The sequence below is a fragment of the Zingiber officinale genome, chromosome 2A (genome assembly GCF_018446385.1).
Source record: "Zingiber officinale cultivar Zhangliang chromosome 2A, Zo_v1.1, whole genome shotgun sequence".
NCBI lineage: Eukaryota > Viridiplantae > Streptophyta > Magnoliopsida > Zingiberales > Zingiberaceae > Zingiber > Zingiber officinale.
In genome coordinates, this window is record NC_055988.1 from 161,510,600 (window position 1) to 161,528,253 (window position 17,654).

The 17,654-nt window shown below is 38.9% G+C and overlaps 1 protein-coding gene across 3 annotated transcripts in view; it reads right to left on the minus strand.

Annotated features, from left to right (window-relative positions):
• Nucleotides 1-10,152, minus strand: part of LOC122042950 (homeobox protein rough sheath 1-like) — a 43,181-nt gene extending 33,029 nt beyond the window's left edge. Inside the window, exons 1-3 of one of the 3 annotated variants that reach the window (XM_042603361.1) lie at nt 9,613-10,152; nt 9,413-9,535; nt 9,204-9,342 (exon numbers count right to left, since the gene is read on the minus strand). In XM_042603361.1, coding sequence (XP_042459295.1) covers nt 9,204-9,342; nt 9,413-9,535; nt 9,613-9,894 — 544 coding nt within the window. In that variant the 5' untranslated portion in view covers nt 9,895-10,152. The remainder of the gene's footprint in view (nt 1-9,203; nt 9,343-9,412; nt 9,536-9,612) is intronic. The other 2 variants (XM_042603360.1, XM_042603359.1) reach the window with 2 other exon arrangements.
• Between the last annotated feature and the right edge of the window lie 7,502 nt (nt 10,153-17,654).

Consider the following 17,654-nt stretch of genomic DNA (forward strand, 5'->3'; position numbering starts at 1 on the left):
TCGTTTCTGAGAAATTCAAAATGGACATCACTAGTAGATGTCTTTTACATTTCAAAAGATTTAGAAAAAATTCCATTAGAAGATTTTTTCTCGACTTTTGAAATGCACGAATCAAGATATGTAGGTTCGAAGGAGCCCAAGAACAACGTGGCCCTCAGAGCTTCGAAAGACGAACCTGAGTCGGAATCTTTTCTCGATGACGAGGAAATGGTAATAATGGTAAGAAGATTCAAGAAATTTTGTAAATCTAGATCAAATAACCATCCGCAGGGGAAAAAGAAAAGGACAATCCGCTGCTATCACTGTGACGAAGAAGGACACGCCAAGAATAACTGCCCCAAGTTGAAGAACAAGGACAAGGAGAAGGGTAAGAAACCTATCCAAAAGCGAAAGGCCCTAAAAGCGACATGGGACGATACGTCGTCGGAGTCAGAAGTCAAGGCATTCTCCGGACTTGCGCTAATGGCAAGTCATCAAAACGACGATTACGAGTCAAGCTCTTCCGAAATGAGAATCGAGAGCATCGATGAAGGGGGAGCCACGTCGGAAGAAAGCAACAGTTCAGGGGGAGAAACGGACAACGAGATCGACAAGGTAAGTCAGGTACGATCTCTTCCTCCCGATAAATGTTTAAGTTTGTTAAACTTTTAAAAAAGATTGTTGCAAATTAGAAAATAAAAATAAAAATTTAAAAGTAATCCTAGCTAAGTCCTGTCTCTTAGAAGACTTAGACAAATCAAAATTAGAAAATAAGAAATTGAAATCAGAAAATAAAGATCTGAAAATTCAAATAGATAATTTGAAAAACCATGCATGCTCATTTAATTTTAAAAAATTTAAAAATTTGAATTGGTATTATAGATATCACCAGGGACAAATTAGGAATATCTCTAGAAAATATGTTCCTAAGAAATTTTTAATCAATCCAGTAAATTGAAACCTATATTGGATTCCTAAGTCCTGTTTAAATTAAACTATTGATTAGACTTAGAGCCTTTCAGTGAGAAAATTAGACATTGAATTTCTTTATAAGGCTTTGTCTAAGGAAGTGATTATTGCTCTAATAACCAAGAAAGCCTAGTGCCTCGCCACGATTTTGAAGTCAAAATATTGAAATAAATGTTTAATTAACTTTCCGTCAAAGCATTAAAATTGAAATTAATTAATGTTTTTAAAGTTTTTCAAACATTTTTTTAAAATATTTTTTTCTTAGAAAAATTCTCTTTTATACTTAGAAAAAATTTTCAGAAAATAATTTTTCACTAAGTTAAAAGTTGTTCTGAAATTGAAAATTTCTGCTTAAATTTTTTTTCAAAATTTTTTTTCCAAAGCTGTCCAAGTTAGAATTTTTTTAATTTCACTTAGAAAAATTTTCTTAAAATTTCTTTTACAGAGTGTTTATTATTACAAAATTTTTTAAGAACCTCAAAATTTTCTAAGTTTTTACCCCTAGATTTTTGCTTAGAACCCCATTTTTTATGTGATCAAAGGGGGAGAAGGAAAAATATAAGTCTAAGGGGAGGTAGACCAAAATTTAACTTGTTTTATTTTTGCACTTAATTGCAAATTTAGTTAAGTTTATATTATATCTATTTTTACCCTAGCTTAAATTGAGTTGTTAACACCAAAAAGGGGGAGATTGTTGGAACCCCAAGGTTGTTTTGGTGTGATCAACAAGTTAAGTTAGGTCCTGTGTATTTCTAACCTTGTGTCTAAGTGTGCAGGAGCTTAGGAGCACAGGTAGTCGAGTGGAAGACACAGCTAGCGAGAAGGACGGCACGCGGTGCGTCCGAGGGACGAGGTGCTACGGAAGAGTACATCGGCGGACGAGAAGGAAGCGCGCGGTGGTTCCGATGGATGAAAGCCGGGGCGGAAGACTGCTCGAGGAGCAAGAGACGCAGCTAGCGAGAAGGACGGCACGCGGTGCGTACGCCGGCGGACGAGAAGGAAACACGCGGCGATTCCGAGGGCCGAGAAGCTGGAGCGGAAGCCCACTCGAGAATACCGGAAGTTGGGTTCGGGTGAGCCCTTTTCCGGATGGCCGAGATCACCCAAGCGAGCGGATCCGGAGTTGAAGACCCAAGCCGAGGTGACCAGAGCCGAAGCAGAGGACCCGTACCGAAAAAGTCAACCAGAGTTGACTTTTGGGTCCGGGGCGCACGGAGCTGACCGGGGCGTCCGGACCCCTCCGGGACGCCCGAAACGTACCGGGGCGTCCGAAGTTGACTTTTTCCCAGGATCGAGCTTTGACTCGATCTGAACGTTGGGGGATAAAATTTATCCCCCCAAGGCGCCCGGAACCCTTAGGGTGCCCCGACCAAGGCAATAAATATAGCCTTGGTCCAGAAGTTTTAAAAACAACTCAGAGCAATTCATTTCCAACGCTTGTACGCTTCAGTTTTAAATTAACTTCTTTGTTTTGCGCTTTTACTGCTGTAAGAGACTTTTCCGCCCAAAGGAAATACTAGTGCGATATTCCTTGGATTAACAACCTCCTTGGTTGTAACCAAGTAAGTCCTTTTGCCTCTTCCTTTCTTTAGTTTCTGTTCAATTTATTTTATGCAAGTGTTTTGTTGAAAGCTCGAGAAGGATATTTTTATTTTTGTTTCACAGGGCTATTCAACCCTCCCTTCTAGCCGGTCGCAACGGTCCTACACTAGGTTCTAGCAATCGACTAGTAGCCTATTTCAAGCAAACATAACGCTCCCAATACAATTGATCAATTCGACCGAAGGCTATCAGTCGACTAGCGATTCCTAGTAGTCGACTCTTATTTAAAAAACAAGATGATATTAGTCGTTGATTCAGAGTTGGTGGCTGTTCAACGACCGTGCCAATGGTCAAACCTCTATAACAATGAATTAGTGGGTAATATCAATTAACGGGTGGCAACTAAAAGATGTAGGCAGCAGCCTAAATGAAGGAGGTTTAAAAGAGCTTGCAGCTGTCTTCTACACATACTTCTCAATTGTGATTCTCCCATTTAACTCAAGTTTAAAGCACTTAATCTTGGCAACCTCTAAAGTGAAAAAAGGAAGGGATCTTGTGTTCAGGGTGTTATCTATCCTTGTTTCTTCCCTCTCATTGTTTTCCTTTTGTTGAAAATTTGTAATATTGTTTTAAAAAGTTTCTCCATCTCCAAGTTTAGTCCGAGGAGGAAATCTATTAGTGGTGATAGATCGCTAGGACTAAGTCTTAAAATAGTCACCTTGGAGGATAGTGAACCAAGTAAACAACATGCTTTAGCATTGTGGGTGTGATTGTTGTCCTCCTTTGCAATTATGATTGATTATAGGAGGAGCCTTTTTTTTATGTTGCTCTCTTTTTTATATTTAGTAGGGATGTAAATGAATCAAACGGTTCGTAAACTATTCAGAGCTTTATTCGGTAAAATGGTCGTTCGAGTTTGTTCGTTTATTTTATCGAGCCGAGCTCGAGCTTAAGGACATTCGGCTTGTGAGCTCACGAATATATTCGTTTATATGCTCGCGAGCTCAGCTCGTTTAAAGGGCTCGAGCTTGGCTCGTTTACAGGGCTTGAGAACATATTCGTTTATAGGCTAGTGAACTCGGGCTTGAGCTCAGTTCGATTAAAGAGCTCGCGAACATGTTCAATGATGTGTTGAGTTTGAAAGTTTAATGTAGTAGTTTGGGATGTTCAATGATGTGTTGAATTTATATTATTTTAGTTGTTAGGTTTGTTGAATATTTATTCAAATGAATTTTCAAACTCGCTTAACAAGCCTACAAAATGAGCTCTAAAATGAGTCTTAAAACAAACCCAAAAATGAGCTCTAAAACGAGCCCGAGCTCGCTTAACAAGATTGGCTCGTTAACTATGATAAACGAGCTAATAACGAGTTGAGCTCGAACTATTCGCGAGCTTGGTAATTCCAAAACGAGCCGAGCTTGAGCCTTGTGATAAAAGTTCGATTCGAGCTCGAGCCAAGCTTGAGCCCGAATATAACTTAAACGAGCCGAACTCGAACCTAATACTGTTTGGCTCGATTCGGCTTAAATAGATTGTAAAACATTGAAACTTCATATGACATTATTGCACCAATAAAATAGACATGATAATTAAGATAAAGTTCTCCAAATTTGATTTAGATTTATTTTAGCTAGTTTAAAACTGAACTTTGTATATATATATATATGATAGTTTGTTCAATCATATTATTTAATTAGATTAATCATAGTAAAAATTTATTTAATTCTCTTCACTCCATGCATTTCTTTTCATCTCTCCAATTCCTCTTGTCCACAATAGTTCCTACCACTCACCCATCTGCCACCCTAATGTTAGGACCGTCGGATAGCGGCTAGAGAGGGGGGGTGAGAATAGCCGACCGTAAATTATCGTTTCTTCCTACAATTTAGGTTAGCGCAGCGGAAATACAATGTAGAAACGAAAGTGGAGAAGATCAAACCTCAAACACGATGATGTAACGAGGTTCGGAGATGATACTCCTACTCCTCGGCGTGTCCGTAAGGTGGACGAAGCCTATCAATCCGTCGGTGGATGAGACCCCGGAAAATCGGCTAACAACAACTCCTTCTGGGTGGAGAAACCTCACCACAAACTCTTTTGCAACAGCAATAAAGAAGTACAAGATAGAGCAAGAAAACAAGAAGAATATGAATGTAACAACACTTTGCTTGCCTTCTTGTCGACTGGAGTTCGATGAAGCAACAACTTCACGATGCCAGCAGCAACTGATCAGCAAACCAGTCGAGGGAAGCTCACACGAAGCTTCAGAAACACAGAGCTCAGCAAAGCTCAGATCGCAAGAGTGAGGAACAAGAAGAAGCAAGAACTGTTACTATAGAGGCCCTCGACCTCGATATATATCCTGCACATGTGAAGAAGACAAAGAGCAACACAGAAATCTAGCCGTTGTGTCGCAACGGCTAGGCCTGGACCGATCAGGCTCCACCCTGATCGGTCTGGGAGCCATCTGATCGGTCTGTGAACCGATCAGGCCCTAGGCTGATCGGTCCCCAGACCGATCCCCATACTTGTTCTCGTTTCTGATCGCTTCCTGATCAGTAGGCTTCCTGATCGGTCTACAGACCGATCAGATAACTCACAGTGACCTCTGTTTGGTTACTGATCGGTCACCAGACCGATCAGATAAACCTGAGTATCACTGGATCAATCTGCTGACCAATCCAATGCCCATGTGGATTTAGAGCTTCTCATCCCTAAATCCTAAGGCCTTCCTGGTCTTGAGAACGAGCTACCGAGCCCTCTCCGACTTCCATGTCCGGTCTAGAGAACGAGCTACCGAGCCCTCTCTGACCTAGTCCGGAGAACGAGCTACCGAGCCCTCTCCGACTCCCATGTCCGGTCCGGAGGCAGCTCGAGGCCTCACGACCTGGTCAGGAGGCAGCTCAGAGCCCTCTCGACTTCCACGTCCGGTCGGAGCGAGCTACAGGCCCTCTCGGCCTGGTCAGGAGAACGAGCTACGAGGCCCTCTCAGGCTTCATCCGGTCCAGAGCGAGCTACAAGCCCTCTCGGCCTGGTCAGGAGAACAAGCTACCGAGCTCTCTCCAGCTCATGCGGTCCAGAGGCAGGCTCCAGGGCCCTCTCGGCCTAGTCAGGAGGCAGTGCGAGCCCTCTCCGGCTTAATGCAGTCAGGAGGCAGGCTCCAGGCCCTCTCCGACCTGGTCAGGAGGCAGTGCCGAGCCCTCTCCGACTTTGCGGTCCGAGCAGGCTCCAGGGCCCTCTCGACCTAGTCAGGAGGCAGTGCGAGCCCTCTCCGGGCTTTGCAGTCGAGGCAGGCTCCGAGCCCTCTCAGGCCTAGTCAGGAGGCAGTGCCGAGCCCTCTCCGACTTCGTCGGTCCAAAACGAGCTCCCGAGCCCTCTCTGACCTAGTCCGGAGAACGAGCTGCCGAGCCCTCTCCGACTTCCCATGCCAAGTCTCCATACTTGGACTTCTCCCGTGCCAAACTCCCTGCTTGGACTTTTCCGTGCCAAGTCTTCATACTTGGACTTTTCCCGTGCCAAGCTCCCTGCTTGGACTTTTCCGTGCCAAGTCTTCATACTTGGACTTTTCCCGTGCCAAGCTCCCTGCTTGGACTTTTCCGTGCCAAGTCTCCATACTTGGACTTTTCCCGTGCCAAGTCTCCATACTTGGACTTTACCGAATCAAGTCAACTCAAGTCGGGTCAACCAGGTCAACCTTGACCGAAGGTTGCACCCACAATCTCCCAAGTTTGTATTCTTGTCAAACATCAAGATACAACTTTTCTATTCTCGTCAAACATCAAAATACAACTCGAGTCAGGTCAACTCGAGTCGGGTCAACCAGGTCAATCTTGACCTAAGGTTGCACCAACACCTAATTCCTACCACTCATCCATCTGCCACCCTGCTTTCGGATATTTCTATCCTTTTACCCTTTCCTCCTTTTGCTCCCCTAGATCCCATTTCTCTCTCTTTCTCTTTCTTGTTGTCTCAAAACATCAAAAGTTAACTTGGCATCAAAAGAAAGAGATAATAAAGCAAAACATCTTTATGTACTGATCTCGTCCAGAAGCTGAGTCAAATGGAGAGACCAGTGACAAGAGTAGGAATGTTGACGGAGGGAGTGTCGGGAGCTAGAACTCGAAGATGCGTTGTCGATCTTGGATCTTCACGAAGGGCAGGGAAATACAATCGAAAACGATACCCACAAGCCTACACACACCATAAAGAGATCACACAGAGTCATTAGCGCGAAAACCAGGAACGAAGTCCCTGACACAAGTTTACCAATGCTCAAGTCAGAAAAAGAAGCCGAGAAAAAAGTACAAGAAAAGTAAAACTATAGTAGATGGATGTATGCGCGTACCTGGCCAACGGAGAGAACCCTTTTTTATACAACCTTGTAACCTCCATGATAATGAGACATCGGATACTTGGCCAACGGAGAGAACCCTTTTTTATACAACCTTGTAACCTCCATGATAAAGAGACATCGGATAATGTCTGGTGTCAGAGTATGTCAAATGATGAAGGATGTACGACGAACCTCCATTAGGTAGAAGAAGATTTTGTGGCTTGCATGTGGTCGGAATATTCCTTGACGAATAGTCATTATTCTATGATAAGTGGTTATGATTCCCTGAAAATATTGTCCCCTAGCGATAGCCCGACCAACACTGGGCTGACCGAGAGTAGATCAGAACTGTGCCAATGAAAAGTGATGTGATACCTCAGGAGTCCGACCGACGCTTAGGTCAACTAGGAGTAGACTGAGAGTTGTGTCCATAAGAAGTGATGAACGAAACCCTGGAGCGGACCAGGAGTAGATTGAGAGTCATGCCCAAGAGAAGTGTTGGACGGAGCCCTGTGATTCGATCGGCGCTAGACTGGGAGTCATACCCAGGATTAGTGATTGGCGGAGCCCTGGGATCCAACCAGCGCTGGAACTGACCGATAGTAGACTGGGAGTCGTGCCCAGGAGAAGTGATGGCCGAAGCCCTGGGGTTCGATTGATGCTAGGATCGACAGGGAATAGACTGAGAGTCGTGCCTAGGAAAAGTGATGAGTGGAGCTCTGGGGTCCGACCAGCACTGGGGTTGGTTGAGAGTAGACTTGGAATCATGCCCAGGAGAAGTGATGGGCGAAGCCCTAGGGTCCGATTAGCGCTGGGATGGCCGAGAGTAGACTGGGAGCCATGCTCAGAATAAATGATGGGAGGAGGGTTCGACCGTCACTGGGCCGGGAATAAACTGGGAGTCATGCCGAGGAGAAGTGATGGACGGAGCCCTAGGATCCCAAACCCTGGGATCCGACCAACGTTGGGGACGACTGGGAGTAAACTGAGAACCATGCTCAGAAAAAGTGAAGGGAACCAAGTCCTGAAAAAAAGATCTGTTTGGACACGTACACCTCAACCTTGACTATCACCTCCTTTTAACTTTTGATTGCCACATCACCTTGACCACTACCCCACATTATCCTTGGGGTCACCCACTATTTGTCGCATCATGTACAAAGCCACAACTGATTCACAAGAAGTTTATTCACTTCAGGAATGAAGCTAATTTCATATGCATATATATTAACACAGCACAAGGCACAAACACCTATTACCATCCCTTTCATCCTTGTGCATGATATTTTTCTACATAAATTATATCGGTAGCAAAATTAGATGGCAATAATATCTAATAGTCCCAATAAATAGTTAAATAATTTAATATATAATACTAGCTAAATGTTCTACAAAAGAAAAAACACATTTTATAACCATATGTGGGAAAGGAATGAGATGGTGCAATCAATTTGTTTAGGGTTTCAAATTGCTATTTGTTTGCAAACATATGGTTATAAAATGTGTTTTTTCTTTTGTAGAACATTTAGCTAGTATTATATATTAAATTATTTAACTATTTATTGGGATTATTAGATATTATTGTCATCTAATTTTGCTACCGATATAATTTATGTAGAAAAATATCATGCACAAGGATGAAAGGGATGGTAATAGGTGTTTGTGCCAAAAAAAACTACAAAGAACTATAGCCAAAAAAAATCTTAGTTAATGATGGACGACTGCTGGTGCTTATTTTCACACAATATCATCAAGTACTGTCAGACATTGAATTAATTAAGAAAATTATCTACACCTTAAAATCACTGAAGAAACAATTCCTGTGGTCAAACCATGCCCATTTGGCCATATAAACAACATCCATTTCCCCATATGCTTCTTACACGTGTGTGATCATGTTGTGGGAGAGCACTTGAAATAAATTTCCAACACAGTTCCTTGTCCATGACCCTACTTCCTGACAGACCTGTACTACATATTTTATGTGGCAGCTGCAACTGTTCTCTGCCACAGAAGGAATGATAAGAATAGCATCCTATGTAGTATCTTTATCTCGTGGATGTATAAGAGCTAGTAGATCGCAGAAGAGAAGGAGAGTAGTAGTAGTAGTAGTGATCGTTAAGTAAGAACCCTAAAAAGATCATTGCAGCTGGGCCAACGTGTTCTTTTCCACTCATTAAACAAATGTTCTACTGCTCATTTAATTGATCTCCCTGCTCTCATGTAACTTTATAAGTTCCATGGTCGTCTAGAAAGGTAAATTGGTGGTAGTGAGTACCGTAGTTGAACCCTAAGTCAAGAAAAAAGTTGTCTGTAGATCTTGAAAGTGAAGCTCATGGAGGATTTTAATGGCGAAAATGCATGATGAGGGGGAGCGTACCGGAGAGGAGGAGTCGTGTGGAAGCATTGGTGAGCAGATCGTTGAACTGGGACTCGATCTCGTGGAGGAAGTCCTTGGCCTCCTGCAATGGCCTGGTGAGCTCTTGCCGGTATTGGGTGAGCGCGTGGCAGTACAAGTCCTGTTGTAGATTTGGATCAGTTTCGAGTACTTTGAGAGTGTTTAATTGTGTGATCCAGCTGCCGAGGTACCATGAACTGGTCCAGCTCCGGGTCGGGGGAAGCGTGGCGGTTGTGGCCGGCGGCGGGGTGGTCCAGAGCGAGCTGATGAAGCATGGCCGACAGCCTTGCCACCACCTCCGGCGGCGCGCCGACCTTGAAAGATGGGAGCTGGACGATCAGAGATTTGGATAACGGATCCGGAGTCGATTAATTGAGTGTGTATATAACACCTTTTGGCAGTCCGTGAAAGCTGCGAGGAGGTCGGAGTACTTGGGGTGCGACATGATCCTCGCCTTGATCTCCTCCGTGCCGCCGTGGGAGATTGGAGACGGCCCATGCGGCGGTGGCGGCGGCGGCGGGGCTTGGAGGTGGGACTGAGGAGAGGAGGAGGAAGCGGAGGAGGAGGTGCAGGTGTAGTAGTGGTAGCCTTGAGGCGGCGGAGCAGTGAACGTGGGAAGGTAAAGGAACGGCCTCCGGCTCCCTGTGCTGCTGCCGCCGTACAATTCCTCCATCTCTGCCGTTGCCTTCCTCGTAGGCTTATAGCAACGAACGAAGGAAGAAAATCAAGAAAAAAAAGGAAAATAAATGGAAAAGATAATCAAGAATAATGATCGTACAACGGGAAGAACAAAAAAAAAATTAATTGTAATTAGCCAGAGAGGATCGGAAGAAGTGGAGGAAAGATCGGAGAAGAACAGGAACAGCTAGCAAGCCATTTAAGATGGCTAGAGCTGCTTTCTTTTTTCCTGTCAAATCAAATCAAATCAATCAAACAGACGCGATGTGATGTGTGGCTAGCTCCACAGTTCGACCACCGCTGCCTGCCTCCGGTCTTGATTCAATGGACCGATCTATCCAGTCAGGGGACGATTGAACTTGCATTGCACTGGGAGAATTGAGCTGCGTCGATCGTGAGGTTGATTTATATATCGAGGGAAATGATCAGGAAAGTTTGTGAGCGACGTAACGTAGAGAGGTCGCCGGAAGGCCGGCGAGACATGCCGTGATTTGTCGTCGGAGAGGACTGGTCCTTCTCTTCTCTTCTCTTCGGTGCATATTGAGATTGTTTTTGTTTTGTGCTGCCTTTAATTTGTTGATTCTTTTGATTATGCTCTGCTCGATATTTAATTTAATATAATGGATGCAGATGAGGACGACAAGCACTCGTAAAGGGTTTCGAACTCACAAGATGGTCTCGTTTCCAATGTTCGTCGATCCTTTTGAATAATTAGATAAACATGTAAAAGTTCCAAGAGTATTTAATAAGATTTGAATAATAAATTTTTTATTTCAACAGTAGATAGCGACACTTGCGGCCTGTTTAGTATTTGACTCATTTTTAAATAACTGCCCAGCTATGATTATAACATTATACATAAGGTACGATAATAATTATTAATTAAATAAAAAATTATTATTTAAAAATAATTTTATTAGATTTAAAAATATTATAACAAATTTTAAAAGAATAAATATATTAGACTTAGAAAAAACTATTTGAAATATCAATTAGGATTTGAGAGTTATTGATTTCAATTAACTTAAGTTGTAATCAATTAACCTAAGCCTAATATATATAAAGTTAAGTTTTTATTTCTTCTCTCATTTCCCCTATTCCCCGATTTCACCCATGTCACTCACTCTCTTCCTCCTTCTCATGCGATCGCTACCGACTCATCTTCCGATCACCAACACCGACCACCCGGGAGCTCCGATCCAGTTATTGTCTTTCCCTCTCCTAGTCACAAACTCTCGGAGCTTGTTAGAAGCCAAGCACCCGAGCTTCGTGCCCTAACATTCGCCTCTCCTTATCGACATCGAGCTCTCTCCCTTGCTCTTGATCACTGCGAAGAAGATGCTATCAATCTCCACTGTTGTCGCCCCTCTTTGATCTCCCTAGCCGGTTTTCCTCCCTAGACAATGGTCCCGACCAGAAGTAGCTCATGCACCAACTGCTCACAAGCCCTCCTTGTTGTGTCATGTCCTAGCACCGCTACCTCCACACCATCACAATCATTCTCATCTCGGATGCTCCTCTCCGGCCACGAGAAGAGAGCCCCGGGCCACATAGTGCCTCCCCTGCCAACTATTGTTCCGTTAGATGAGAGTTGTCGTCGTTGATTCATAGTCGCCTGGCTACCGAAAGTTGATCTCTCCTGGAGAAGGAACCTACTGTTGGTGCAAGTTGCACCAGAATCAAATCTGAGTTTTGATGTTGTCAAAGGTTCAGTTAAGTCTTGTTATGATCTAACAAGTTAACTGAGTGTGCAGGATGTTTACTCAACCAAGAAAGACCTAGTTGGAGGCTAGGTAGGAGAAATCTTAGCAGATCGTGGAACCCAGGTGCAAGTCCAAGGAGGTCGAGAGGACCTGAAGCTTGGCAGTATGATCGAGAGGTCTGGAGGACCTAAGATCAAGGGAAAAGTCCTAGCGAGCCGATCAGAGCTAAGTGAAAATTCCAAACTAGATCTGGAGGATCAAAGTTTGGCAGGTGGGTTGAGGTAAACAAACTGGAGGAGCGACTGTGAGGTCGAGTTCCAGAAGGGAACAACCCTAGGTCGTTGATCCAACTGAAGAAATCGGGAAGGTTTCCAAGTTGAGATCAAGAACAGTTCTACTGTTCTTTTATTACTCATTCATTATTATGTTGTGGGCTAATATCTATGTTGCAGGAAGTTTTTGTTCTAACACTGTGCTGCAGGTCAGACTGGATCGGTCGATCGAACCAGCGGTTCAGTCGACCGAACAAAGCATAACAGACCAAATCAGAAAGCAAACAGCTCAGACCAGATCAAAGTCAAAGTCTGATCAAAGCTTGATCGATCGATCGAACAGTAAGATCGGTCGACCGATCCCTGGTGACTCAGCACAAGACTAAGTTAACAAACATCGATTAGTAGAAAAGGAAAAAGGTTGATCGGTCGACTGAACCGGATGGCCGGTCGACTGATCCAATCAAAATTAACTGCAGCATTAATGAGGATCTCGACAGATTTCGATGAACAGGGAAATAGACTGTTCAGTCGATTGAAAAATGGGTTCGGTCGACCGAACCATTCATGAGCATTTACTGCGATAGATCGAGCCAGCTGCAGTCTTCAGCGAGGAAGGAATGGAGCTGGTTTGGTCGACCGAAAAGAGGGATCGGTCAACCGAACCTCCAGTACTCTTATAAATTGAGGCTCGAAGTCAGAGGCGATATACAACTTTCAAATCAATTCTGGTGCTCTTCTACAAGCTGCTCACGCCTAAGATTTCAGCAAGCAACTTCATTCGTGCCGACCAAGCTTCGTCTTTCTAATCTTATTGTCTGTATATTTATTTTATATTGCACTTAATTTACATAAGATGGTAGGTGTGTTACTATCTTAACATTCTTGTATCTGTACGATTCGCTTCTTTCCGAGGACTTCGGAAAGAAGGGTTTTAGTGTTTTGCCCATCGGTGCAGTCAAGGACTGCGGGCCTTCGAGTAGGAGTCGAACTAGACTCCGAATGAAGTAAAATACTTTGTCTCTTTTTTATTTCCGCTGCACGACTTTGATTTGAAAGAAAAGAATAGTTTTAAAAAAAATGCGATATGCACCCCCCCTTTATTGCTCCAAACGATCTATCAATTGGTATCAGAGCGAGGTTAGCTCTGAAATTTCTTAACCGATTTTCAAAGCATTTTTTTTTAAAACTCTTTCTTTTCCTTTTAGAATATTTTGTCTTCAAGCACTACTAATCCCAAGATGAAAGTCTTGGAAATATTTTGTTCTTTAACTTTTTCTTGCAAGGATGTTGAACTCATATCAAGAAAGCTATAGTACGGTCCGACCTCCACTATTCAAAGGAGAGAATTTCAGTTACTGGAAGAATAGGATGGAGTGCTACTTAAAGTCCGACATTGAGCTTTGGTTCACAGTTTTGAAAGGCTATACTCCCCCAATGAAGGACGGAATAACCATAGAACCAGAAGAATGGACTCCTCAGATGATCAAGAAGGCACAACTGAACTACAAAGCAATCAATACCATTCAGTGCGGGCTCACGATGGAGGAGTTGAATAGAGTTGGTCCCTACGACAACGCCAAAGAATTGTGGGACTCGATAGTCAAACTACACGAAGGAACGGACGATTCGAAGGTAAACAAACGAGATTTACTTTTAAACAATTTGTTAAATATAAAAATGTTTCCTGGAGAGACGACCTCGCAACTTCACGCTCGACTGAAGGACATCCTCAACGGTCTTCACCTGATCGGGCATAGTCTTGAAAATCACGACACAATAAGGTATGCTCTGAACGCTTTCCCGAGGAATGCTTTGTGGGCATCAATTGTAGATGCGTACAAAGTTTCCAAGGATCTTTTAGTTCTTAAGCTAGATGAGTTATTTTGTGAATTAGAATTACATGAACAGTCTAACACAAGTCATGTCAAGAAAGGTGTAGCTTTGTATGCAGGATCAAGCAAGGAAACAAAATCTAAAAAGAAGATCGAGTCAGAAAGCGAACCAGACTCAGACCCAACAAACGAAGAAGAATTAGTCAACATGGTCCGAAGGTTGTTGACTAAAAGAAAGTTTAGAAGAAGCACCAAAAAGACTCAACCAAACCAGATCCAAAACAAATCAGAAATGATTTGTTATGGATGCAACAAGAAGGGGCATTTCAAAAATGAATGTCCAAATCGGAAAGAAGAAGGACCCAAATCAACAAGACGAAAGAAGGCTCTTCAAGCGACATGGGACGAAACTTCTTCCGACGAATACGATGGGGAGCAAACGAAGCACTCGAGTCACCTTGCATTTATGGCAAGAAACGAAAATTCCGGGACTGAGTCTGACAAAGAGTATGAATCCAGATCGACATCGAGTTCGATAGAAGCCCCGAATCGGAAGATCCAAATATGGTAACAATTTATTCAAAATATAACTTGCTTAAAGTAGTTAAATGTTTGTTTAAAAAATTGTCGAAATCTGAAAAACAAAATAACTTGTTACTTAAGGAAATAGACCACCTTAAGTAACAAGTTAACTTGAGTGACTCGACTAACCGAGTTCAACTCGGAACTTCAACTCTAGTTGAAAAACTTGAGGAAGAAAAATTCCGATTTGAAAGGTCAAGTCGAGCGACTCAAAAAAACGTTGGGAAAGTTCGAAATGGGATCCAAGTGTCTAAATATGGTACTTGGATCGCAACGAGCCATGTACAACAAATCTGGACTTGGTTACAAATCCAAACAAACAAACGAACCATGCATACTTATCCTTAATCAGTCAAAATACTAGAAGTCAAGTCCAAGCATGGGTTCAAACAAAATTTTTAACCAAACAAATTGAACCATACCACTACTTGGTCCCTAAGAGTCAAATCCATTACTTAGATAAATCTTATCTAAGCTATGACTCAGGGGGGGGAGGGCAAATAGAAAAACAATCCAACCAACTTGATTAAACCAAACTCAATACTTAGGCTTAGGATTATTTTCTTAGAAAGGTTAGATGAAAAAAGTTTACCAAATCCTACAACATAGCACCGAAATGGATTGGGATGATAGTATATCAAGGAAACTTTGTCGAAGGCATGTCTAGGCTGAATATGGAATTCTACCTGGTGCACTAGACTTAGTGGATCTGACCGAAGCTATCCCAGTCAAACATGGGCTAGTTAGACCAAAATTTAGTATTAAGTTTTTTGAGCGGGAACAGTTTGGAAAGCCTTCAGCAAGTGGTCTAATGATATTCAAGTAGGCCGTATGCCTCGCCACTGAACTGAAAGCTTATCCTTAGAATGCCTGCTTGATTAACCCAAAGCTAAGTTTGAATCTGACATGGGTTCAATAACCTCTTTCAATAAATTCAAAATTATTTGAAATCTAATTCAAATCTAATTCGAACTTAATTAATTCAAATTAAAACTTATTTAAAACTTAATTAAAATTACTTAAAACTATTTTAAAATTCTAAAAACTTAATTAAAATTACTTAAAACTATTTTAAAATTCTAAAAACTTAATTAAAAACTTATTAAAAACTATTTTAAAATTATTAAAAAAAATTATTTTAAACTTATTAAAAATTATTTTAAACTTATTAAAAATTATTTTAAACTTATTAAAAATTATTTTAAAATTATTAAAAAAATTATTTTAAACTTATTAAAAATTATTTTAAACTTATTAAAAATTATTTTAAAATTATTAAAAAATTATTTTAAACTTATTAAAAATTATTTTAAACTTATTATTTTAAACTTATTAAAAATTATTTTAAAATTATTAAAAGAAATTATTTTAAAAATTAAAAATTATTTTAAACTTATTAAAAATTATTTTAAACTTATTAAAAATTATTTTAAAATTATTAAAAAAATTATTTTAAACTTATTAAAAATTATTTTAAACTTATTAAAAATTATTTTAAAAACTTATTAAAAATTATTTTGAAACTTATAAAAAATTATTTTAAACTTATTAAAAATTATTTTAAAACTTATTAAAAATTATTTTAAAACTTTTTAAAAATTATTTTAAAATTATAAAAAAAATTATTTTAAACTTATTAAAAATTATTTTAAACTTATTTTAAAATTATTAAAAAATTATTTTAAACTTATTAAAAATTATTTTAAACTTATTATTTTAAACTTATTAAAAATTATTTTAAAATTATTAAAAAAATATTTTAAACTTATTACAAATTATTAAAAAATTATTTTAAACTTATTAAAAATTATTCTAAACTTATTAAAAATTATTTTAAAATTATTAAAAAAATATTATTTTAAACTTATTAAAAATTATTTTAAACTTATTAAAAATTATTTTAAAAATTTATTTTAAACTTATTAAATTATTTTAAACTTATTAAAAAATATTTTAAAATTATTATTTTAAACTTATTAAAAAATATTTTAAAAATTATTAAAAAAATTATTTTAAACTTATAAAAAATTATTATTAAAAAAATATTTTAAACTTAAAATTATTTGAAACTTATTAAAAATTATTTTTTTAAAAAAATTATTTTAAACTTATTTTAAAAAATATTAAAAATTATTGTAAACTTATTAAAATTATTTTAAACTTAATTAAAAACTTAATTAAACTTATTTTAAAACTTAATTAAAATTATTTTAAACTTAATATAAAAATTATTTTAAACTCATTATTTTAAAAATTATTTTTATTTATTAAAAAATTATTTTAAACTTATTAAAAATTATTTTAAACTTAATTAAAAACTTAATTAAACTTATTTTAAAACTTAATTAAAATTATTTTAAACTTAATTAAAAAAATTATTTTAAATATTTTAAACTTAACTAAAAACCTAATTAAAATTATTTTAAACCTAATAAAAATTATTTTAAACTTCATAAAAATCATTTTAAACTTAATAAAAATCATTTTAAACTTAATTATCTTTAAAATTATTTAATCTAAAATCATAAATACACTTCAACCAACTTTATAAACAACTAACCCACTCAATTTCATCCTTTAACCAAACTTTGGTTTAATCCTACATTGTGTAGGCATCCAAAGCTCTGGATAAATGGATTTTGGGCAGCGACTGCTCTAGACACATGACTAGGAATCAACACAAATTTACCAATATTGAATTCAAAAGCTTTGGGTCAGTTGCCTTTGGAAACTATGGCAAGCTAAAGGTAATCGGTACAGGTGAAATTCAATTACAGTCAAATATTTCAATTAAAAAGGTTTTACTTGTTGAACATTTTAATTACAATTTGCTTAGTATAAGTCAACTCTGTGATTTAGGATTTAAGGTTAAATTTATATCTTCTGAATGCTTAATAAGTTACAATGACTCAACTAATATATTACTTAAAGGCTTTAGAGATAAAAATATATACTCTATTCATCTACCTAAAATAATATCCAAATGTTTTCTAACTAATAATGATGAAACTTGGTTATGGCATAGGAGATTGGCTCATATCCACCTTAGAAATTTATTACACTTAAGCAAAAATAGTTTAGTAAAAGGTTTGCCAAAACTAGGAAATCCTATAAATAAATTTTGTAATTCTTGTCGATAAGGAAAACAAATTAAATCAACTCATAAACCTACAAATCAAAATAGAACAAATAGAATACTTAAACTAATACATTTAGATTTATTTGATTCTTATGGAATAAAATCTTTAAATGGAAATCTTTATTGCTTAGTAATCATTGATGACTACTCTAAATTTACCTTGGTAAAATTCTTATCAAATAAAAGCGACACTTTTGAAACATTTAAATATTTCTGTAAACAAG